General features: G+C 42.7%; 2 protein-coding genes across 2 annotated transcripts in view; both read left to right on the forward strand.

Moving 5' to 3' along the window:
* Window positions 1–17754, forward strand: part of exd3 (exonuclease 3'-5' domain containing 3) — a 35704-nt gene extending 17950 nt beyond the window's left edge. The window contains exons 20-21 of the mRNA XM_041058527.1: window positions 16261–16327; window positions 16529–17754. Coding sequence (XP_040914461.1) covers window positions 16261–16327; window positions 16529–16911 — 450 coding nt within the window. The 3' untranslated portion in view covers window positions 16912–17754. The remainder of the gene's footprint in view (window positions 1–16260; window positions 16328–16528) is intronic.
* Window positions 17755–23545: 5791 nt separating this feature from the next.
* On the forward strand, window positions 23546–25970 carry nrarpa (NOTCH regulated ankyrin repeat protein a). The gene is made up of 2 exons (XM_041059451.1): window positions 23546–23699; window positions 23902–25970. The coding sequence occupies exon 2, from the start codon at window positions 24415–24417 to the stop codon at window positions 24751–24753; it is 339 nt and encodes a 112-aa protein (XP_040915385.1). The 5' UTR covers window positions 23546–23699; window positions 23902–24414; the 3' UTR covers window positions 24754–25970.
* The last annotated feature ends 29 nt before the right edge of the window (window positions 25971–25999 follow it).

Here is a 25999-nt window from a genome sequence, read left to right on the forward strand (position 1 = left end):
ATTTGGACATTTAATTACAGTCCTGGGAAGCACTCAAAAGATAATAATCTGTTAAGAAGCCAGCGTTCTGCTTTTTCGTTCGAACGTTTCGCGTTCCCTGTTATTCTTATTTTGTGTGAGCATAGACAATCACACCGCAGGTGTTGACACTGACATATTTTTCTGTTTGTGTGTTAAGACCAAGCGATTCAGTTGATTAACCTAGATAAACAGGCGACATCTGTCTGTAAATCATATAATTCTTTTACAGTGGCATATTTGTCAGAAACCAGACGCAGAAATAAAGGTCAATGCGAACACCTGTGCTGAGCAGTCTGTATATTGAAACAGAAAAAAACTGATCGCAGAGAGAGGATCTAAGCTTGATCTTGAAGACGGTGTGTTTGTTTGTCAAGCACCCACAGCAAACCTTCAAAAACTGATATGGAAATGTCACTGCGGTTGGAAAATTTTCAACATACACTTTAAATGGTATTTTTAAATTTTTGCCTGTAACGGTGTAGACATGCCTTGAGTATTTCTCTCTCTTTTCCCGTTTTCTCTCATTCGCTCGGCCTTATTTCACCTCCTCTATTTGTCTTGCTCTTGCTTCTCCTGTGTTTGGTTTCTTTCTCTTTTCTCAGTCTGTACATACATGCCAACGCCTTTGTTCCTTCCAACACACAGTCGGGAGAACTAGATGAGGAATTAGATAGTGTCCCTGCTGCCCTGATTTAAATTAAGTTCTGATTTATTTTAAAATCACTGATGACAAAAATGTAAACATCAGAAATATTTGTCAGGGATCATGTACAAAACAATAATAATGTCAAACAAAAAGAAAGAGAAAAGAAGAGATTTAGCTACCGGCTACTTTCAATCTGCTGTCCGTTGGCATGTATTCATCATGTGCGTAACCTAATTTATATACATACAATAATTTAAATATTTCTTAGAAACACGAGGACACATGAAGTGTATGCAAATATTCAACAGTAACACATAATTTTTTAAAAACTCCTCAGTGGTGATTCACCTTCTCTCATCCCTGCCTTTCCAATTTCCCCTCTTTTGATCCCCAGCATTCCTTTTCTTTGGATCCTTCTCTATATCTGTTTCTCCTTCTCACCCTCTCCATGGCCCTCTCTCTCTGTCTTCCCTGCTCTCCCTCACCCACTGTTCTCACCCTGCCTCCCTGCCCTGCTCCACTCCCAGTCTCACTCTCCGTTTCAGATTAGCCAAGGCGAGGAATCCGGTGCAGCCGGCAGCTGGAATGTCCTGTTTGTCTTGCTCTGTTTGTGTGTGTGTGTGTGTGTGAGTGAAGTTGGTGAGGCTGGTGCTGCTTTTTGATGTGTTCCATTGTCTGAGAGCCAAGCTGCTTCCTGCCCCTGCTTTTTCCCCAAAAGCCTGAGAGAAACCGAGAGGAGGAAAAAGAGAAGGGGGAGAAATTGCAAGAAAACATGACAGTAACAGGTTGATGTGGAGAGAGAGAGGAGTGACAAGGTGCAATAAGAAGGGGAAAATAGTAAGGGGAGATGGGCGGGGGGGGAGGGGGGGGTTGACTAGGAGGAGAAAGATGAGGCAGGAAGTGATGGAGGGATGGAAAAGGGAGGAGAGAGTTAGAGAGGGAGGAAGAGAGGTGAGAAGGAAGGAGGGAGAGCTTCAATAGGGCTTTTCCTCCAAACACCAATACAATGAAGTAGTGCGTAATTTCCCATGTCCCCCACACCCACACACCCACACACACACACACCTACACACACAGACAAACAAAGTTTCTCATAGGTTACATAGCTTTATTTTCTATTTCTTCTACAGGCAGTTATTCTTGGGTCTGTCTTATTTCTCATGTCTCACGCTTGCTTTCTGTTTCTGTGGTCTGTGTGTGGTCTGACACTGCGGACGGCATGGGCCATACAGATATGAGAGGATGAGAAATCGTGAAATTATGGGGAAGAATGAGCAAAACAGTGTGATAAAGATATGGGAGGAGATGCAGAGGAAGAGGATGTCTGTGTGCAGAGACACGCAAAAACAATTGCAAAGTAAGAAAATTCCAGAGGAGAGAAAATAGCTCAAAATGCCATTTGGGTGCGTGTTGTGTGCATGGTACGTTTCCCTGTGAAAATGTGGACGTGCATAAATCATTCAACATGTGTTTTTGTGTATGTGTGTGTGTGCGAGTTGCTGGCCGGTGGAGGGGTTTTGACGGGGCAGAGCAGAGCATTCCTGTTGGGCGGTGATGTCATGAGAACTAGCTCTCCGCTCGCAGACAGACAGCCCTGTTTATGTTCCCCTCCAGAGGAGAAACCACACTGTGTGTCTGAGTGTGTGTGTGATTGAGAGTATGTGTGTGTGTGTGTGTGTGTGTGTGTGTGTGTGTGTCTCTCACTCTCTGTCTGACTGCGTTATTGGCTCATGGGGGAGGTGGGGAAGCCGAGAGGCACTCGAGAGGGTCTACTTTCCCCTGCCGCTCAGGGAGAGGGAACCACTTACTGATGCCTTCCTCTCAAACATACACACAGAAAGAGGAAGTTTCTCATGTTTTGCAGAGCACAGTAGCTACAGAGCCAGACTGTGCTGCTCTGAGTGATTGCCCTCTGCTTCTAAATAGTCTCCTAAGGGAGGCAGAATTCTTTGCAGTATAATAACAAAGCATGGGTCAGCTAATGACAACAGTACCACACAGAAAGCAGATATTTAGCCATTAAAAGTGCATTATTGTTCACTTTGTTGTGTAACTTGAAGGTTTATGCTTTTCTTTAGTTGCATGAGTCAGGCTAAAAGCATAATTAGGACATACTGAGACCATAACTACACGAAACCAGTTGCAAAAGTAGGTCACAATGGTATTGATTAGAAATCTGAAAATATTTCTGAACAATCAGATTAAATTTGTTTTCCCTACAGTGTGTGTTCTCAACCAAACATGTTGTCTAGATTTACTTTTAGGTTCTCCGCAAATTTTGCTTCCATCAATAAAATGGAAATCAAACTGGTAACTTTGCAAAAATGTTGTGAGAACAAGCCCTAACAATCGTGTTTTCCTCTCCCAGATACTGCTGGTATGACTGTCTTTGTGTCTGTGGTCTTGGTATAATGGTTTCCCTTGCGATCGTGAAATGTGATCTTCGGTCTTTGCAGCTTAGTGAATCATACATCATTCTCCCACACTCAACACCCAGTGCAACATAGAAAACCATCCAAGCTTGTTCTGCCTGCACTGCACACAACTACGATGATAAAGAACTCTTGTCAGCTGGCCTAATACCTGCCAGTGAGAAATAGCTGAGAGGTTTAAGGTTGTTAATATCACAACTCTGTGGCACACGGGCCTGCTTTAGTAGCTCTGGTAACTCCACCGCATGCAGTCTTTTGAGGCAGCCATTCTTACAAACATGTGAGCCTTTCCAGCAGATAGTCATTTCTAACCTATTTGAAGTGTCTTTTTTTTAAAATACTGTGATCAGATGACTGTGACTTCCAGGAGGTAGAATAACTTGAATGTAAGTTTAAGCCAAGAGTATGAGTATATTACATCAGTTTTTGTGAAGGCAAACAACTTAACAGGCAGACATGGAGCCAGTCTTCTGTTTACTGATTGACTCAAGGCTGCTTATCACCATGTAGTTGTCATTCTTCCAAATTTACCATGAAGTTTGTAGTTTTTATTCCAGTCTAACTACATGACCAGATTGCATCAGAGCACCAAACCAAACAAAAGGCTGCAGAAAATTACAAGCTAAAAATTTATGATTACATATGTGGTGGCATTTTTATTTTCACATGTTTAGGACACCAGCATAAGCTCTACTAGACATTTAACAGTTATAAAACAATATTTGAGAAGAAGAGATACTTCATCCTAGGTAGGTTTGTGCTTACAATAACAACATCCCCTATGGCATGAAGGCGTTCTAGGAAGCAAATCATATTATCCTGCCCTGCTGTTTTGCTAATGTTAGGTTACTGACTGCATAATTTTAGCTACCTTTCAGCTCATGATTGCTGTCTCTCTGCGTGATGAATGTGTGTGGTCTGCTGTCTGTGTTTAGAGTCACACAAGAGTAGGGGTATTGAAGTTCTGTGGTTGTATGTGTCTTCCTGTCTTCTGTTTATAGAGTTTTGGGACTGTTAAGATAAAAAAAAAAAAAGGATCTCTGAGTTATAAAAAAGTGGATGCTTCATGATTTCCAGTTTTTCAAATCATATCATTTGAGGAACTGTAGAAGTAAAAATCAGGACTTTTCACATTTGCTGAGTGTTAAGCATCTTTGTAAATGACAAAGGCGTGTGAAAATCAGCTCAGATGCTGGTTCACAGGAACCAGAGCCCTGCAGGTTTTAGTTCCAGCCAATCAGTCAACAACTGATTTACACTTTCAGTGTCATGTGAATGTGGTTCATGCAATGCAGCTGATAAGACAGAAAACCAGCAAGACTGGGAACCAATGACCTATATATCTGTACAACAGTAACCCTATCCACTGTGGGCTGAGTTGCTCTTTTTTTTTTCTTTTTTTTTTTAATTCAACACCCTTCTGTATGTACAGGCTGTGTGTTAGTGCATGCTTGTGTGCGTGCAGTTTCCGAGAATGAGTTGTGTCAACAATTAAATTTAAACCTCATGGAGACAGAGATAATAGATGGTAACCCCTCACATAGTCTGTGGTTTGTGAACTCTACCACTGTGCTTGTGTGTGTGCGTGCATGTGTGTTGTGTTTGGAAGCTGATTCTCCTGTGATGTATTGCTTTTTTTTTTTGTCTCTCGTCTGTAAAACTGTGAATGTCATCATTATGACTGCGTGTTTTCACAGTTTATATTCTAAGTGTAGGCCTATGCATTCTTTAAACGTCTGATTTACGTTCCTGCTCGCTGCTTGTACGTGCATGTGCAGGTCTTGGGAATGTGAGACTAGCTCAGCCTTAAAACCTTAAACTATGTCTTGCAGTGGTTCTTCCCAAAGCCTGCAGTGTGCGTGATGTGATGCTATCAAGAGGTTAGAAGTCTGTTTTCTTTTGGAGCTCCAGGCTTGGCGGGCACACAGACACACACATTTTCTCTGTTTTGTTCTGTCTTTCTCCTCTGTTACCCACAGAGTCAGATTAAAGTGAAAGCTTTTGCAGGGTGGGAATGGTCACAGGCAGACACCCCCCCCCCCCCCCCCCCCCTCCATACTCCACCCCCAGGGAGCAAAGAGGTAGAAGGCTGGAGAGGTCAGGATGCTTGGCCTGGGAAAGGCCTGAAAGAGCAAGGAGGGTGGGGGGGTCAGTGTAGATAGAGAGAGAGGTTAGATGGATTGATAGAAATTGGAAAGGAGAGAATAGAGCAAGGAGAGAGTACAGAGAAGAGATATATGACAAACATATTATCAATACTGAAATAGACAGGAAGTTTGTCCAGTGTAAGGGATCAGTATCAACAGAATGAAGAAAGAGGGAAAGAAAAGAGAGAAATCAGACAGAATTATACTGAATTATGGAAAATAACTGTAAATATGGGGAGAGATAGAATGAGATAAAATAAAGACTTCAAGTAAGAGTCGCTACTGAGAGACATGCGGGATATAAATGGAATGGAAAATTAGACCCGCAGTAGGTAAGAAAAAAAAAAGACGATGATGCGCAACTTGCGTCTTTCCCCATTTCCGTCTCCTCCTCTTTCAGGCCAAGGAAAACCAGCGTCTAATGTTTCTCATAGGAACAACATCCCAGCGTTTTAACTCATGGCAGGGAGTCTGAGAAGCGTGTTTACATGTATATGCTGTTGTACTCTCTGGTGACCAGTAGAATTGCCTATGGACCAAATACATACCAAACAATTAGGTAAAGTAAGAGCAGTTTTGATACATAGGTCAGCTCTGGTAATTCCTGATATTTATCTAAATGTGTATTCAAGCTGTGGTCACATGTCCATTTTCTATGACCAATGGGCCGTTGGTGAGGCCCTAGTACATGCAAAATAAAAAAATCAACTGGTCTTTAAATACAGATAATAAAATGATAATGCCGTATTTCTTCAAATAGTGGCCAGTGACTTTATTTCCATCAGCCGGAGGAGATTAAAGGAGGACTGTATTGTTGAATTTATTAAATTAAAGCAGTAGAAAGGCACATCATGTTTAACTGACATGCACATTACATGATGGATACCAGGAGTTTATCCATGTTAATTTCATACCCAGACTATATTTGGGGCACATCTTTATTTGTTTGTGTCGACCACACACCCTGGCCAATATCAGAGACCTGGCTTTTAATTGACTTCTGGTTTTTATTTGATGAAATACAGTAATAATAACATTAATTCATGAAACAAAGTTATGACATGCTTTCACAATGAAGAGAGGAGAAGCCTGGACCAGTTGCAAAAATAAATGTAACAGGGTGATGAATGTGGTTAAAAACAAAAAAAAGAAAAATCCAAAAACCAAAAAGCTAATATAATATTGTGACATATTCCAATCAGGATTTATTATCATTAAAGAGCATTTTATTGCTTAATCTTTGGTATTTTCTCCAAATTCAGTGCATCGGTGCTTGAGCCTCGTATTGGTTACAAGTAGTCCTTGGACCATTACTCTAAGTTTTTGAATGCCAGCCGTCCCAGTCATCTCATTCCTTAACTTGTGTAAACTCTCAGTGTGAATACTTGTGTTTGCATGTGAGCTTTTAGAGGTGCGTGGTGGCGGGTGTGACTGGGTGTGTGATGGTGTAGTATTGGTGTACAGTTTGGGTGTGGGTGTTTGTGGTCGAGGGTGTTGCCTTTTTGCGTGGGACACTGCTTTCTAGTAAGTGTAGGACCGTTTAAAGTGTATGTGTGTGAGAAGGAGAGCTTTCAGCATGTCCCACCAACTCAAACCAAAGCTGCATATCCATTAATGAATTAATGTAGCAACTCAAGCCACCCAGCGTCCCTCTTTGTTGCCGGTGGAAACCAGAGGTGACTGGAGTGCCTGAGTACCTGTCTGTCTGGATGATCCCATGGACCTCCTACACACACACACGCACAGGGCTCCTTGGACGCAGGGAGCCCTTTCTTTCTTTCTTTCCCTCCATTTTCCTGCTGTCTATTTTGGTCAACTGGTGGCCCGTTCCCACAGTGCTGCTGTTCCCATGGTTATCGCCGCGGAGATAGCGAATGGGGGTTGGGGCGGCGGTGGTGGGCTTGACAGAGAGCGGGAGAGACAGCGTTGCTCTGTTCGAAGAGATAGGGGACTCTGTGGCTGTAGAGGAGGCGGGGGTGAGGTGGAGTGGAGTGGGGGGTGAATGAAGGGTATGGGGCTGTGTATGTGTGTGTGATTTTGTGTGATGTGTAGCTCCCATGAACATCACAGGTGGCCCATGAGGATTGAGCCAGTATGGGCTTTCAATGGACATATGATTTTTAATTGAATCTGTCACTAGGTAAAATCATACCTTCAATATCCTTAAAAACATCTGTTTTATGCACTTGAAGGTATATATCATATTAGATACAGATGGTGCAGGGTGGCATGTACTTTGATTTTAATATAAGGTCAATACCAGCGTCAGATGTCAAGATATGTCTGTTCCACGCTATGTGAGGCTTCTTTCTGAGGGTAGATGCCACTTCCTGAGATCAAGAACAGAGGTGGGGTGCAAAACGAGAGATGGCAAAGGAAGTGCAGAGGAAGGGTAGGGGCCGGGAGCTGGTTTGGGGTTGGGGGGGTGGGAGGGCGAAGCGAAAGGGGGTAGCAAGGGAGGGAGGGGTGCGGGTGGGAGTGCTGGGCTCAGAAAGAGGGACGGATTCAGTTCCCACACTTCTAATTACTGTGTCACTGGAGACTGAAAGGGGACTGCCCCTGGCCCTAGGGAATTTGTTGGGGCCGGTCGCAGAGAGAGAGCAACGGTGGAGGGAGGGAAGGGGACAGAGGAGGGCAGGGGAAGGGAGGGAGGGAAGGAAGGGTGGAATTAAAGAGGGTGTATGACACAGGAACTCTCTCCATCGTCCTTTCTTTTGGTTTTACCTCATTGCATTCACACTAGAGGTGAACCCCTTCACCGTGAGTCCCCTCCCCTCCTCTGCCCGAATACCCCAACCTCTCACCTCCGACCCACTTCTCCTAACCCTCCCTTACCCTCCTCCACCTCAGTCTTCTCTTTCCCTTCAGCCTTTGTTCCCTATCGTGTACTGCTTCCTTTTTACCCCCCCCCCCCCCTTTTTTTTTACCTCCCCCTCCACCTCTCTGCTTCTCTAATGTTGTGTTCCTCTCCTGTGTCTCCTGTTGACATGAACAAGGCTCCTAGAGACACTTTGAAGTGAGTTTGAACTCTGTCTCACACGCACACACACACACACATAGATACCTTATCCTGCATCATTACTGCCACTTAACCCTTAGCCCTTTCCCTCTTTTATTTGCCTTTATCTCACCCTCCCATAGCCTGTCCACTGTGAGTTGTGTGCTTGGCCTGATAATACCTGTGATGACTCGGTGAGAGACATGTATGTGTGTCTGTGTAGCACCACAAGCTCAGCAGTGGTCTGAGCGTGATAGCAGTTCGGGGGAATGATGATGTTACTATCTTGCACAGCATCTCATTCTGTTGTCTAATGGGCCATTTGTTCATTTGTGGCCCCCATAAAATCACATCTTAACACCCCTTGCTGTCCTTTGTTCTCAGCTGAACACCAGCTTTTTGGGTGTACACCAGGGATATCTACCATTACCTGTGAAGTCAAGGGAAAAGAAAAGCAAAGGTGCATGTTGACTGACTGCATTCACTGCCAGGACATTGAAATCAAATCGCATGGGAAATCACAAATGTTTGAAACAATGTGTGAGTCTCCGCCACAGAAGATCTTGGTCATTTTCACCATTGTCTAACTTTGTGGTCCTAAATCCCACCCACTACCATGTGTTTACGACTAAGAAATTCCCCCATCTGGTTCCGCAGGCATTCGCCTTTCAAACCAGTGGACACATGGGCTGGCGTGTAAAATGATTTGCTAGTACACCGCGACACCAACACCTTGTCTGTCAAGAAGCCATGTGGGAGAGTCACTTCCTCTCCTTTTTCTCACAGCTCTTCAGGAGCGAACAGACCAGACCAGCAGCAGCCACCACTGTCAATATTTACGGTCCTTGATGATTCACTCTGCATTACAATAACATTCCCCGCGTGCCTCTACATCAGGAGGGGATGAGAAACAAGGAAAAATGAGAGACGAGGTGAAGAGGGGGGCTTAAGGGTGAAATATGCAGCAGCAGCGATAAACGTTGAGCAAAGGAATCTGCTGGTGGCTCTCCCATGACGGGACTGTCTGTGTGTGTGCGCGCAGATGTAGTTCAGGTTGATGGATTCAGGTCGAGTGGGTGGAATTTATGCTTGGGCTGTGTGTGGGTGTAGTGACAGTTTGAGAACTGTTAGCGCATGTCGAGGAAAGCTTTAGATGTCGTAACATGGGGTTGAATGAGTGCAGCGAAGGCATGGGAAAAATGAGCATATTTAGACAGTTTTAGTGTGGAAGCGTGTTCAAACGCGGAGAATAATGGGGGGCGGGGGGGGAGAACAGCATTTGGAGCGCCAGGTCTGTCTCAGAAAGACAAATGTTAACTGACAGTTGTATGGATGCTCTATGTTTGAGACAGCCACTTGCCTTTATTACACATATGACAGCGCCACAACACCCACCATTTGTCTCCTCAACAATTTGTGTTTTCCAAAAGAACACAGGCAGAGAAGGATCCCAGGGGTTTCTCCAGCCTTATGCAGTTGAGCATGTGGAATTTACGCTCAGTTGAACTTTGTTATTAGGTTGTGATAATAATCCGGAGTACTATTTTGTTTAATGTATAAGACGACAAGCAGGCATTATATGATTTCTCAGGGTCAAACCTGAGTGTGATTAAGTGGAGATACTTTTTACATTGGCAGGGTTTCTTTTTTTGTGGGTGTCTTTTACAGCACTTGCTTGTTTGCACTTGTTAACAAAGTTACACAACACCCAGTTTGTTAGCACTCACAAAAACTACAGCTACACATGTAACACACGATCGCAAAATGTTTGCCCTTCCTCTAATATCTTTTTCTAATGTCATCTTTCCAACATCGTTAGCTGCAGTCTCTGCTGTCTACAAATGTCTTACCCATTCAGTTTTGTTTTTTTTTTCTCTATACTGCTGCTGAACAAGTTTATGTTATAAAGCTGGATATTTAGTAATGTTGCGTCCCTACCACAAATGTCTATTCTCTGTTTCATTTATTTCATTGCAATACATTAATGAGAGAAGCAACCTGAAAGAGATCCAGGGTCAATGGCAATTGTTTCAGGGATTAGGGCTGTGACTAACAATGGTTTTCATCACTAACAACTAACAATCTGCCGTGTACATTCTCTTTTAATCAATCGTTAAAAATTGTAAAACAAAACAAAACAAAATCCATTCATAATTTCCTAAAGCCAAAGGTGATGTCTAAACATAGTTTGCTTTTCATGACCAGCAGTCCAAAGCCCAAAGATATGGAGTTTACATTCCTGAAAGACAAACAGCTCATCCTCCCCCTTGAAGAGCTACAGTAGATATAAGAACTGTTTAGAATTTATGCTTCATAAATGATTGAAAAGATGAATCAATTGTTAAAATTATTACAGATTATTTTTCTGTCAGCTAGTCAATTATTGGACCAATTGTTTCACCTTCTGCTCCTCATACACTGGCCAGTGGTAGCTCTTAGCCTTCATGTTTAGAGGCTGAACTTCTGAACACAAAAGACCTTTTGCTTGTCATAACCCAACACTGACATGGGAATTAACTAATGCTACAGCTGAAAAACACAGCAGGGCAAGTGCTGAATGTCATGTGCCACCCAACACATTGTCCCTCGAACTTGTTTAGTCTGGTTGTTTTAATTTTAACCCATAAAAAAGCAACATATCAATAGAGGCCGGCTGGCGATTTAATCCAGCTTTTTATGTTTTTTAGATGAGCTGTTTTTATCCCTCTTCAAAAGCCACTGCCCAGTGAACAGCATTGTCAACGGACCTTTTCAGCACGTTGTTTTCCTGAGCTGTTTGGCTTAGACCGGCCCCAGCTATCTGGCGTCTGAAGAGAGGGAGAAAAAAAAGAGTACTTGGGGATGGAAAGAAAGAAAGAGGTTAGAGGTGAGAGACAACCAGAGGGAAGGAGAGAGGGAGATTGAAGGGAACGCTGGAAGGGGGTAGATGGAGCTTCAAGCTAGACACAGAACAAGAGAGAAGACATAGGTTCAACTGGAGAGAGGGAGAGATGGAGGTTGAGGTTGAAGGTTGAGTGGGTAAAAAACAGAATGAACTGACTGTGCCAAGCCGAGGGAAAGCATTAGTGCTATTTGTGTGACAGCTAGACTGTTATCTGCTGGACTCCAGACTATTATCTTCTTCATTACCCCTTTTAGTAAGCTCCAATAAAGAGGGACCAAGGGAGCAAAGGAGGGAGGGAAGAAAAAGGCAGAAATGTTGAGACCAAGTGAAGGGTGAGAAAATGGTCGAAAGTGGAAAACAAAGTTGACAAGACAAAGAAATAAAAAGAGCTTGAGCAAGAGTTAAACAGAACAAGGGCTGGGAGAGGAAACAAGCAATGTGGGGAACTAGAAAAGTTTCTCTACATATTCTGAGAGACAGCAATAAACAGTCATAGTGATGCTTCATTTTGTGTTGCAACTGATGATCTGTTGCAGCTCCTTATAAAATAGTACATTAAAACAATATAATACATTTCACATTCATGTGGTGATACCTGCACACAACAATCATCATTCTGCATGTCAACTATAACATAACCTAATGTAGTAACTAGATTATAATATCACATTTTGGGTTTTTTTTTTTTAGTAAAAAACAAAGTACAGCAGTTGAAATGCAGAGATGAGATGTCTGTTAACTAAAAAGGACAGAAACGTATGTAAAAGCTATTGTGTTTCATATGAAAAAAAAACACAATACAACCATTTCACAGTAGATACTGCACTTCACATATTTACGGTATGAATCATTTGAATAAGACGAGATTAAAATATTAACAGGTGTCAACTGAGAAAAAGGAAAGTGTGCTTAATTCTAAAAGAATAAAAAGTGGACTGAGCTCTAATTCTGCTTGTTAAAAAAAAAAAAAGTCTAGATTTTCAGTTCAGAGAGGACGTTTTTCATCGACATTATCGCCAAAAAGAAATGGATGCTAGTGAAAGGAGGTCACAACCCCTCAACCCTTAGAGAATTGAGTGAGTGGAGCACAAAGAGCAATCAAAGAGGACTGAAAAAAAATTAAGCAATTTGATATACAGTAGAAAACACAGCACATCTGTCTTGGCTGACTTGCAAATATGTTCACAGGATTTGTAATATCTACTTTGTGCGCACCAATATCCATGTTATTTTCATGCACAGAATATATGCACAAACGTAAACTGGCCAGCAAGCTTTAACTTTCTAAACAAATGATAATGAGTTGTTTTCAGTGGAAAATCAGGAAGGAAATCTTATGACTCCTATAATTTGTGTTTCATGCAGGTGAAATGAGTGGGTGTAACATGAGTCAGGGAAGGGAGTGTGTATGTTTAAGTGTGTGTGTGTGTGTGAGAGAGAGAGTTACATGTGAGTTTTTACATCTTCTGCATGCCTTTTGCAGTATGTGCAAGTGCTTATGTTTGTACATGTGTGCGAATGAGGTGAGTCAGAGGAAGGTGTGTGTGATGTCAAGCCCAGACAGGCTCCCCTGTGGTCCAAGTTCAGGTTGCTGTCAGGTGGTAGTGGTTAGTTAACAGAGCTGGTAATTACCTCAGACTGTTGGGCTGAGACACTGGCCAGACACCCTCAGGATACTGTGGGAAAGTACATTTAGTAGGTCATCGCAGTATTTCCCTCACGGCCATGCTGCAGCAGAAAACTGACCCCTACACAAGGTGGTTAGACACAGTATTTACAGGAAGAATTTATTTTGAAAAGGTTCTACTACCAAACTACTTAGAAAGAAAACGCTCAAAAGACGCTAATAGCCTGCAGCTCGTTCCACATGCAGTAGAAGAATAATAGTAATAAAAAATGAAAGCTATGACGGGTTTTTACTTGGGTGTAGACAAGCTTGGTTTTTTTTTTTTTTTTTGTTGGTTTGTTTTACTAGTTAAGAGAAATGAGGATTCAGTTAAAACCTTTGATTCCGTGACCTGCTCTCACCACTTTGGTTACTTTCCACTCAAAGATAACAACTTGATTTAATGATCAACACTGAAATGATGTCAGCTTTTTTTTTTCAGTGGTGGAGTGTTAAAAGAAGTAAAGACGTTTCCAGTCTTTTCTCCTTCCTTCTGTCCAGCCAAAACAATTAACTTTTTCTGTTGTTTATATCCATCAGTGAAAATCGTGTATGAGATTGTCTGTCGCTCTTGGAAAGCATTCAAATCACCTAGAATGACCTTGGGGCTGTGTGGGAAAGCGGAGAAAAAAGTCAGTGCTTTCGGCCTGTTCGCTTCTCTTTACTCATAATTTCTATGGTAGCATGAGGCTGCTTTTTCCAGTTGAGCGTGCCACCCCACTTACAATGGACCTACATCATTTCAGAGTGTCAACAGAATGTTATATCTGCCCAACTGAATGAGAGGGAAGCAGAGATGGCAGAACGTCCCAGACATGGGATGATGGGAGCAAACAATGAATCTCTGGTGTTGTATGTTTTATTTCTCTCTGCTTGGAAGGGAGACTGTAGTTTCTAGAAAGAAATCTGTTCTTTTCTTATATACTGTGTATATGTTTTAGACCGCAGCAACCTTGCACAGTGGAATTAAGTATTTTTAACCTTCACTTGGACTTGACATTCACATTGAGAAGGAAAAGACAACATTTTCAAAAGGAAATGAGGATGCAATTCTTGCTCCTCTTCTCGCCAGTTCCCACGCTGCCCCTTACCTGACTAACCACAATTTGAATCAAATCACCAGTGCCCAATTGGCTGCTCCAGCCATGTGACCTACATCGGCCCTAAAAGCACCGCCTTTTGAGATTGGTCGAGGATTTTCCCATGGGAGCTGCCTACAGAGCCAAAGCACTGTGAGCAGTGTGTGTGTGTGTGTGTGTGTGTGTTTGAGCACGTTAGGGGAAAATCTCCCACCCCCCTCCTCCCTCTCTTTCCTACCTCCTCTCCACTATCCCCCTTTCTCTCCTCTTTTTTTCCACCACCTCCCATCCTTTGAAACACAGTATCACACTTTAGATAGCCTTTGTTGTCACGGCAAGGAGCATTCTTTCACTGGCACGGCCACACGGAGTGTGAGAATGCAGGAGGTTCCCTGAAAAACACAGAAAGAACAAAGGACAGTGAGAGTAAGAAAATGCAGCAATGTAGTGACTGCCTAAGACTCATGTCAGCATAAATAAAAATAAAAGTAAGACTCATGTTTGCTTATGTTATTTTTGGTGAGAACACCAACTTAGAGCCATTAATGAACTATCATTTGACATGCACCTAATGGACACGTTTACCACCCTACCCATAACATGGCAGTGTGAACTGTACGGTTCAGTGACTGAAGCCGCATGCTGTACTTCCTGATGATCACAAACATGATATTTTTCTTGTGCAAACATGCCATATTTGAATTGTTTTGACAGCGTGTTCATTCTAATGCTTTAATGCTTTCTACGTTGGCAAATATGCAGGACCTGCAGAGAGGGCACCTGTATACCTTCGCACTTCATATGCTCTACATGACAACCGCGAGCCCAAGAACTGTAGTACTTAGGTTGTGCTGTGGAAAAATCAAGTCGTCATGTTGTGCAGCGAGGCCAAGAACTGAAAAAAATGTCACCAAAATCATCTGGTCCAACCCAGTTTCCAATCTTAGATGAAGGCACAGAACTAACATCTGCATTCATTCAAAGTTGATATTGTCACATACATTTCAGTGAGAACCACTAATGCACTTAAAGCAGTGTGTGTCCACAAGGGCATTACGTTTTATCTGTAAATCTGTTAATACCATTATAATCTGTGTTATATCACTGAGCCATTTGTCATACTGTAATTTCTAAATTTATGTTCTTTCACTTTCTGTGTAGCTTTCTTGTCTAATAGATCTCTGCAGGATCTTTGCATTTCTAACTCTCCGTGTTTTGATTAATTACAGATAGAATTATTTCCATCCAGGTTGCGTGTGTGTGAGGCGGTGTGCGTGTGTGCCTGCCTGTCCGTGGCTTAGCCTTGAGAGTTCAGAGCAGGTTCTGGCTTGCTCAACTCTGGGAAACTTTGAGCTGAGCAAATAGCTGGGTCTGTTTTCCTGGCTGCCGCCACGCTCGTATGTGTGAGCCATGTGTATGCGCTGTGAGCGTTTGTATGCATGTGGTTTATGTGCACTGTAGTGTAACCTGTGTGAATTGTAAAGTGTTTTGTCTGTGTGTTGAACTTTTGTATGTGAATGTGTATGTTAGCCTGTGTAAGGAAGAATACAAAGAGGGTAATACAGAATGTGCCGAGGGAGAGATGAGCTTTATTCCCACAGACAAGACAGAAGATGACACCTCTGCTATTCCCACACCTCCACTGTCTAGCCACTTTCTCCCGTCCTGACCTCAGTTACCACAGATGCAAACACTGATGTGCATGTGCACACACAGACAGAGGACATAATTTTGCATTGTGTGGGTGTATGTTCCTGATTTGCAGTCTTCATTAAACTTTTTCCGGGTAAAGAGAGACAAACTGGCTTTAAGTGAGCTTAAAGCTTTTGTGAGGTCTGCGAGCCTGGTTTGATTTACAGCCCACCTCTAAGTGGAATGCTGTTTGCTGGGTGGAGCTCAGGTGTGTTGACAGGGCTTTTAGCACTGACATGCTGTCAGGATGGCTTACAGACGGGTGTGTGTGTGCATGTTAGGGGCCGGCAAACAAGAGGTCACTAATGTCCCCACCAGGGAGTCCTTTGCCGTGGAGAAGGACAGGACGGCATGGACATGTGAACGTTACTGAGGCGTAAACGCTGTCTCTACACACACACTCACACACCGATCTGATCTTTCTCTAACACTTAGGCCCTTTCACACCAAAGCAACAACCAGGGAAAAAATGTCTGTTTGCCATCTGTGTGAATGGGTCAATGCAAGTTATCAGGCTCTGAGACCCTGCTTTAGACCAGGTTTTGGGATAAAGATTGTGTAGCTGTTTTTTTCCTTTTTTTTTACCAACTTAAAAAAATGCAGTTTTTTCTCCTCAGTACATTTTCAATGACTGAAAGTTGTTGAAAATGTCTTTTAACACTGCTGCTGATGACTATTTTCATCTGTTTGTCCAGGCGTGTAACAGTGATCAGTATGTGGCTGTGCCCAGACAGGACATGACCAGGATGCTTAAACAGAAAGGTCAGTCAAACACCTCTGCCTACATGGAAACACATAAGGGAAAGGGTGAATTTTTTACATGAGCTCTTATCTACATGCCATTACTTCAGGTGTTAATGTGTCTGTAATGCTTCCATTAAGGTAGTTTTGACATTGCTGTAGTCAGTATTACTTGATTTTGACTTTTTAAGAAGTCATAAAGTTGTCCTGTTTTGCCTGTAGGATTTCTGCAGGAACAGGACAACACTGATCACACACAACAGAGGTCCCACCAACAGCAAGAAGAGAACCTTGGTGACATCTTGACCTCCAGCGCGACCCCTGAACTCCCCAGGTATGCCCTTCAGTGTCGCTGGGCCTCCCTTTCAGGGCTGGACCCCGACACCCTGACCTTTCCCGGGGGGGCACCCATACAGCTCCACACCGTGCCCCCTGCCCTCTTGCCGCGGATACCGCTCTTCTATGTCTGCACCAGATGTGGCAAGGTGTTCTGGGAAGGCTCTCACTTTGGTCGCGTCCTCTCCATGTTTCAGGAGGTCTTACACATAACAGACGAGGACACTGAGTCAGTTGCAGCGCCCGTTACAGCGGCACAGCAGAACTGACTAATGTCGAGGTCCTACAGTTAAACTAAACAAAAAACATCCAGAATAACGTTTTACACACATCACACACACACGCTCTCCTGAAATCTAAAAATCTGAAAATCTGAAAATTAAATGACCTCATTCACAATGGTAGTTCTGTTTTTCCCTTTTCCCTTACAAATAAGAAGTTTCAACTGCAACTTCAGATATTTATCACTTGTGATAACAAATCATTTGAGTAAAAATAGAAAAAAATCATTTTTTACACCTGAATAAACAGACTGCACTCAAAAGTCGGACCTCCCATTGCCTGTTATTAAAAAACAAAAGGTAATTCCTATTTTCACATCTTTTGTTATCTCAGCCTTATTTTGCAATATTTGTATGTTCAACAGTTTTAAATCTATTGTGTTTATAACTAAGTTTTGACTAAGTAATTTTTATTGCTGATTGCATTCATTGTCATACCCAGGCACATATATGGTGATTTACAGTTTGGATCGTATCGAGATAAATTGAGTTGCAATAGGTTAATTCCTCAAGAACTCTTCAGCTCTCTAAGGAATGTTATATTCAAACTATAAAGAACATTATGTACTTGTTAAATGTGCACTGATGTAAAATTTGTTCCTTCACCATTGCTATTATATTCTATATAGTGACAATGTTTTTCTTAATTATTTTGGCTTTAAATTTGAAGTTAAATGATGACAAGACTCAGTTCTAGTACTTTTTTAGCAGTATGTGATACTGTATCCTTTGATTCTCTGATTACATGTATAAAATTGTTAATTATTTACGTAGAAGCAGAATATGTGTTAATAAACATGGTGTTTATTTCAATTATTAATCTGCGAGAAGTCATAAACGTTTGCAGGTATTTTTTGATGTGGTTCAGAATTCACAGAGCGGATGGCAAAGGACCAAGAGTGGACAGATTGATGAGATCATTTAAGCTTCACTGATGTCTGTCAGGTGTAACACTAACAGTGTGGGGGTTTCCTGCCCCGAGGCTACAGAGCAGACGGGTCACGGAGTAACCCAACACATACACCGCCTGAGTCCCTTCGTATTTTCCCATACCTTCCTTTCTAACTCTCCTCTCCTAAGTTCACAAATCCCTCGTTGGATTTGTGTGATCGCAGAAAACAGAATTACCCAAAATGGTTTTAAGACGTCTTATGTGGAAAATTCAACAATTAAAGATTTTTCTGGTTCTTTCTGGACAGTTTATGCATTCTGTTGGAACTACAGTGGAAGGCTGAGTTTGAATCTTTTTACGCTCATAAAAGATAAGAAGCCCTAACCAAAGCCAGATGTGCACTTTATTTTATTGATCACTTAACTTGCATCAAAAAAGCCACAGTCATTTCCAAAGACAGATCATACCGTGAATCACTGAGGTAAACGTGTTTTCAGTGACTGCTTTTGAATTGCAGTGGCTAAATCTCATGATGATTCACTGACGGTGGACAGTGAAACTTTTCCTCTTGACTAACTTGGTGCTTTTTTAAAAAAGAGATTATATAACATCTGGTGAAAGGTTCTTTCTCTAAAAAAAAAAAAACATAAGCAAGTTACCACATTAAGTCTACAGATGTAAATAAAGTGTTGAATCAACATTACCAGATACATTGCGAAAAATGGGAGGAGGGCTTTTTGTTGAAGCAAGTAATGTTACACCATCCATAATGCAGTCTCTAAAGACATAAGTATTGTCACTTCTCAAGAATAATGTTACAAAAGTGGGCGTCTGTGGCTGTGAATGTGAAGTTCACTCCTCATTGTTGTGAAAGCTGGGTGAGCCGTTGTACTCTGGATGTGAACTTGCTGCTCCTATGGGCTGGGTAAACCTTACCATCTATAGGCTGTCACTCCCAACAAGACACTATTCTGGACAAAGGAGATCATGTGGATTACTCCTGTCTCAGACATGACTTATATGTTCTCAAGCAGAGCATCTTGTGGTGATGTGATATGTTAACTGATCATTCTTAAACTTTTAGATCTTTTAATTTATGATATTTAGGAAAATCCTGCCATGAAAGGTTTGTGAAATGTTGTTTTATAGACAGTGTGACATTAGGAACACTGGTTCTGCTTTCTAGGAACACCACATTTTGTTTTTATGAATAGCATATAATCGATACATCATTAGTATCAATGACTTATAAACCAAAAGTATACTGTATTGAAAAGTGACACCATAGCGTTGTTGGAATAGCCAATCAGCTGGTGTTTATAGTGATACCAGACACAAGGTAACACCTTACTTTGACCGCAGTCACGCTTGAAGTCGTTATGAAAATGTACAGTTTTGTTTCCTTAAACCTTTCATTTATTCTTCATTCATTCATGCGTTTGTGTTAGGAAAACAGATTTCCAACTCTGTATTAGAGGGTGTCACATTAGACTTTCAGGTGGGGGAAGAAAAAAAAGGTTGATGATAAACTGGATGCGTGACTGATCTTGCCAGCAGAAAATGGCTGTTGAGATAAAGTTGCCTAATTCTTATCTGCAGAGTTGAAAAATCTCTTCATCCATAAAATGAGAGTTGACCAAGACGCCTGAAGTTTCAGCTTTCTCCAATAATGTTTATATCATGGCCCTGTTTTTTTTTTTGCTCAGACATACATCCAGGAGTACAAAGACATCTTGGCATGTTGCCATGCGGTTTTTTAAAGCAGTCTGCATAATAACTACAGTAACATTAAGCTACCCTGAAGTATTTTTATTGCTATGAATGAAGTCGACACCCAAGCTCCCAAATAAGCCCCTCTGTGTGCGCCCTGTCCCCGTCCTTGTCCGGGTGGTCGCAGCCCCTGCCTCTGTGCAGAGCGCGAGCTTTCTGCTGCAGCACCGTGTTATTTGATCCTTGCTCTTTCTTTGCTGGGAAGAAAAGCTCGCCTCTTTCCCACGCTCTGAGGACACGTGGTGCCCGGAATGAATTGGATTCAGAAGCCCCTCCCTCCTGGTAAAACGTCACTCTCTCTCTCTCTCTCTCTCTCTCTCTCTCTCTCTCTCTCTCTCTCTCTCTCTCTCTCTCTCTCTTTCTAACACACACACATACATGGAGCTCATTTCAACATGCTTTCGGGCATGAATGTTAAAGAACAATATTGCCAAAGCGTCATAATGAAAAATCGACATTTTTACATGACAGCTGCGCATTTATTTTCTCCTCTGTGTGAGTTCTCCTTTCTGGACTTTACTCTTCAGCGACATGCATTCACACAACATCCCGGGACGCGACGGGACGGGACGGGAGGCTCCTCCTGTCTTGTCTGGCCCCGGCTGCCCCGGGTCTCGGCGCCAAAACTCGTCCCTGCGCACCGAGATGCCTCAATCTGTCTCCGTTTACAATGCAGTAACACAACACTGCACACACGACTCTGGGTTCTTTCTCTGACTGCACGTCTTGTTTATCAACACACTGCAATAGAACAGAGATATGGCTGCACAAACAGAACCAGAATAGACTTGGATTATCTCTGTGTGACCAGTTTGAGGAGAGTTGGCACAGCCTCTGTACACAGGTCACCCTATATGTATGTGATTGGCGCGCGCAATTACGCACGCATGGAATGCGTTTTTGTTCATTTTAAACTGAACTTTAGACCTTGTTTGTTTCTTTCAGATATTTCTTTACACGAGTGCTGTGATAATAACTAGGCCCGCGCATCAAAGAGGAATCCAGAGATTGTTTAAAAAAAAAACATCAAGTACTTTATCTCTGCTTGAACAAGTATACCTACACAACAATCTCAACGATTGTGTCTGGTTTTGGCTGCTTCCCAGACAAACATTACCAAGAAACAGTCAGGAGCAAAGTGGTGGGGGCAGAGAGAGGAGAGCAAATGCCACAGAGTCTGGGGGAGAAACTCATCCAATCGTAGAAACTTTTGGCTCCTGCGGTCTGTGCAAATGTTTTCCAAGTGTCCAGACGCAGTGCAGCCAAAGCTCTGATAGCGGACAGATGTTCCTAATTTTCCAGGAGATGTTCTGCACCATTCAGTAACCCGAAGGAAAAAGAAAAAACACACATATATATAACATATACACACAAAGGTACGATAAAAACGTAAACTGTTCCTACAAATACCATTCAAATCCGAAAGTAATAAGCCATAACCTGTACATGCATGCGCACACGCACGCACACACACACACACAGACACATACTGTGAGAATTTTGAACTAGAAACTCCATTGAAGACCATGGAGGAGACCACACATCTGTTACTGTGGCCTTCGTAAGAAAAGTATGAGTCGAGTGTTCACCGCATTTCTATGAATGACTCAGAGCCGCCCTCTTTGTTTTGGGGCATTTGCAGCTGTGGGTCACTTGTTGCAGAGGAACAAACAAAAAATAGGCAACACGCAGACACACAAACGGTCACCTGCAGATGCTCATACGAATATCCAAACCAGACGAGTCACGGTCACCACCACGAACTGTTTGGCCTATTGTCCATCTTTTAATTCTTAGCAGGTCCTAAATTCGAGGAATCCTCGTTTCTGGTTGTCTGGCAGGTGTCAGGTTAAATTGCACTGTACTCTGACCCCTTTAACTATAAATCAGGCCAACAGTTAAACCACGATTCTACATGCGATTACATGGATAACGATGCAGGTATATTACCAGTTCACTCACAGCAGAAACTACCATTATATCATGGGTTAAAGCCAAGTCAGTTTTATTTAAATAGCACCAAATGTTACATTTGGTACCATAAACTGATTAAAAACATCGCACCTATTCCATGATTGTTGTTAACCCGTGGTTAAGTTCCTCTCTGTGGTAACATAACCTGAAACATAAATACTGTTGCTATGGTTAACAAACCAACTTGCGCACTGACTTAGAACCGTGGTAACGTGTTTACTTCCAGGTGCCCCAGTTTGTGACTTTAACACAGACCTACCAGCCAGGCTGAAACAAATATGTTCTTTTAAAAACATAGAGAGAGGAACTGGTGGATCTCGTTCTATCTAAATTATTGCTGCAGTCATGTTTTCAGACGTGCTTTCATTGTGTTTTTTTTTCTCTCTTTTTTTTTTAAGATTAAATCAAATAGGTTGTGACCTTCATATGTGGGTTTTCTGTTGCTGTCTTCCACTCGCGCAGACAGATGCAGCCACAGACGTGCGCCAAATGTACAGTTCAGAGTGTGGGAAAAAGAGGACAGTGTGAAACCCGCCAAACCATCAGAGCGGAGAGCGGCTTATAAAGTGTTACACAGATGACATGAAGCATGGGCCGCCAAACGGAGCAAACGGCCCGAGGGGAGGCTGAGACGTACCTGGTGTGGTTTCCACACAGGCTAATTCTCTCTATTTCCCTCTATCCGTGCGTCTCTTTCACTTTCACATGTATTTTTTTCTGCCGCGACGTGCCTCTATATATCTGTATCTATCACCACCTTATTCTCTCTCTCTCTCTCTCTCTCTCTCTCTCTCACACACACACACACACACACACACTCTCTCTCTCTCTCTCTACCTCTCTCTCTCTCACACTCACACACGCGCACGCGCGCGCGCACAGGCACAGGCGCCCAGTTCCCACGGTGGCGGGGGCAGCTGAGCGGCGTGTCAATCTGCGCACAGCGTCACCTCTTTTCACTTGCAAAAAGGAAGTAGCGCAGGGCTTTTGTTATTTGAAGTCCCACCGTCTAGTCTTTTAAAAACAACTGGAATATATCCACAGTTTATGATTTAAACAGCCACCTATGATCTCCTCCTCAGAGGTGTTTTTGTGTGGAGCCGTACGACTGAGAGACTCCCGTTTGGAGTTTTTTTTTTTTTTTTAATTTATTATTCTTTATTTCACCCCGGCCGAGGTTTTAGATATTTAGTTGTTCACACTTGAGCCTTGAGCCCTTTGGGGAGTAAAACTTTAAAAGCACCAAGAGCCTGTAGATTTAACAACATATCCATCTAGGACAGATTCACACATTTTCATTTTTTGTTCACATTTGTGTACAAATTATCTGAGATGTTCACTGGTAGTCGGTAGCTGCAAGTACAGTTCTTAATTAGACAAATATACGGTGTAGTCCACGAGCCATTAGCCATTTTTTTTTATCCTTTAAAGAAGTGAACAGCAACTGCTTCCCCTGATCTTCTGTGAGAGCCAAAATCAAAGTGTATACGCCAAAATGTCATAATACTGAGTAAAATATATGAAATATGCATTTTCAGTAATTTAGATTTTTTTTTTAGAATGAATTTGGTTTTCATTTTTCAGCAGCCTTATCACTTTGCATAAGTAAAATCCTCGCTGATGCTATTTACATCCCTGTCAACGAGACTTGATTGACTTTTTGTTTCAAGTTCCTGTTAAAGACAATCCGGTGGATGATCCTTTACAACGTGCCCGTTTTGTCAGCAGTTTACAGCTCTGACAGCACCATGCCTCTGGCTCTGAGTCCACTTCCTGGGGTCGGCTACAGGAGATCGGATATAGAGCTCACCATATTATTGCTGCGGGCGGCTTGTTTAATATTTCTGCAGCAACATTTGGCTCCCTCCTCGGGAGACCACGCCCCCTCCCTGCAGATTCACAGGGCCCAGGTCCCTCCCCCTAACCGAGCCGGCAGCCTATAACCTCCCCGGGTTTCCGCCCATTCCTCCACAGTTGATTCTTTGGGAAGGTATTGTCATGCATATAAAGGACGCGTAAAATATTCCCCCAGAGCGCAGCGCAGGGCAGAGACTCACACGGAACGCACGGAGGATACAGACCGGGCCACACGGTGGATTTCTATCGTTTTCGTCGCTACGGACCCGTCCATCTGTCACAGGTAAGTCTCATTTGCAGCGGATTACATTTCCAGACATGTTTAATGGCAAAAAATCAAGCCGTTTATGCGTGCGTAAACGTGTGCGCACGGAGGTCTCCTCGCTCACTCCTGGATGTAGCGGAATGTAGAGTCTCTCGCGCAGTCTATAGGTGTGGGATCTGGATTCATGTGGACTTTTTTCTGTCTTTTTTGTCTTCCCCAGATACCCTGGCCACATGAGCAGCGACATATAGCCGGGACGTGTAGCCAGGAAACAGGTCGGACCGTTTAAGGAAAACCTACGGGGACCCAGCAACGAGGAGGCTGCCCTGTGGAGATAGTGGTCATACTTCCAATTTCCCCCAAGTGAAGTCGGAGGTGTCTCTCTTCTCCATCCCCTGCGATAGGCTACCTGCTGCTGCTACAGAGGGGAAACTACATCTAGAGCCTCCTGGATCGCTCGAGAGCACCCTTTAATGTTTTAGGGATTTTAGGATCTCTCAAATATTAACATTTTTTGCACACCGAGTGTGTTATTTCCTCTCTTGTCCTTTTTGGGATATATACAGTGATCTTTTTTCTCTTTTAGTACTTTAAAGTGCCTTAATAACTGGTCATAATCCAGTGTAACTGTGGCATTGTTACCAGACCAGAGACGCTCAACAGGGAGAAGACATTATCAGCTTTAGAGCCCAGGCAGGATTACTGGTTCCCTACCATCCAGCGAGCTGCAACCATGAGCCAGGCGGATGTGTCGACTTGCTCCGCGCCGCAGAGGGTTTTCCAGGAGGCGGTGAAGAAGGGGAACACCAAGGAGCTTCACTCGTTGCTGCAGAACATGACAAACTGCGAGTTCAACGTCAACTCCTTCGGGCCAGAAGGACAGACGGCCCTCCACCAGTCCGTCATTGACGGGAACCTGGAGCTCGTAAAACTGCTGGTGAAGTTTGGTGCAGATATCCGGCTGGCCAACAGGGAAGGGTGGAGCGCTTTACACATCGCCGCCTTCGGGGGCCACCAAGACATTGTGCTATACCTCATCACCAAGGCCAAGTACTCCTCTGGCTCCCGGTGATCTGTCTCTGCTGTCAGGTAAAATAAGAAAATAACAAATAACAAAACAACAGCAACACGTGGAAAAAATACAACTGCAACACAGGAAAGTCAGGCTCTTTCAAAAGCAAAAAAACAAAAAACATCAAAAAACAAGCAAAAAACTAAAAAAAAAAAAAACTAAAAACAAACAAACAAAAACTGCCATTATTTACATAGTTGTGCCAAATTATATATATAAAAAAGGAAACACAAAATAGGCCTGCACAATAATCTTCCCTCACTGTAAACCAAACGGGGCCCCCCTCTCTGCACTCTTGAGTGAAGCCACCGCATGGTTCATACACAGCGCTTCAACACGAATCTTTAACAAAAGAAACGCCAGTTCGGTGAGTTTGTTGGTACTAAAGCTTTCCTCTTGAATGTGTAAACTAGATCGTGTCGTCCACTATAAAAGAAGCCAATCTCTGTGTATCACATGTGTGTGTTTGGACTCCAGAGTGCAGATGGCCCAGTTTTTTTTTTCGTTTTTTTTTTCCTGTCCATGACCTCCCACCCTCAGTACAGTTGAATAGTTTCTTTGTGGGGGGCGCAGATTTTGACCTGTTGCTCCTCATTGTTCACTTGTAAAACCCTTTTTAAGTTATTTTATATGAAACACGGCACTTGATGCTATATGGCTGCATGCTGGAATATCTGAAAGGGAAGACACATGAACAAGAGAAGAAGGGTTGCCCTCTGTTGGCTACCAGAGGTCTGTTTTCCTTAATAAATTCAATGATTCCTTCTTTTTTTTTTTTTTTTTAACTCAAAGAGCGGCATTATGGCTATCCAACACGCTTTTTCAGATGTGTAATCATTATGTAACAACAACTGACTTCATCAATGTTGTGAAGTACTGTACACAATAGCTTTACTTTTTTTTTTTTTTTTTTGGGAAAGAAAAAAGAGACAGTAGCTGAATGCGCTGTGCCTGCTGCGTGCAGATCTTGCCATGCTGGCGTCCAACCTTTCAGGCCAGTGCGACCACTTTGCCAATGGTCATTGTGTTACTAAAAAAAAAAACCGCTGCTTTCGCTTTGTATCAAAAAAAGTTGCATTTGGAATTCACTTTATAATCTCCTTTCAGTATTTTTATTAACATCCTAGTCATCACTGTGAAAGCAGGCTGGGTTTTTTTTTTAATTTATGAAGGTACATTGAGAAGATGCATTTTTGAATATGTTGTGGTTCTTCTTTTTTTTTTTTAAAGTGTAAGAATATCTAGG

This window comes from Toxotes jaculatrix, chromosome 16, assembly GCF_017976425.1.
Source record: "Toxotes jaculatrix isolate fToxJac2 chromosome 16, fToxJac2.pri, whole genome shotgun sequence".
Lineage (NCBI taxonomy): Eukaryota > Metazoa > Chordata > Actinopteri > Toxotidae > Toxotes > Toxotes jaculatrix.

What these genes read in the sequence shown, in the direction of transcription:
- nrarpa (XM_041059451.1), top strand. Translation starts at nt 24,415, where the DNA reads ATGAGCCAGGCGGATGTGTCGACTTGCTCCGCGCCGCAGAGGGTTTTC.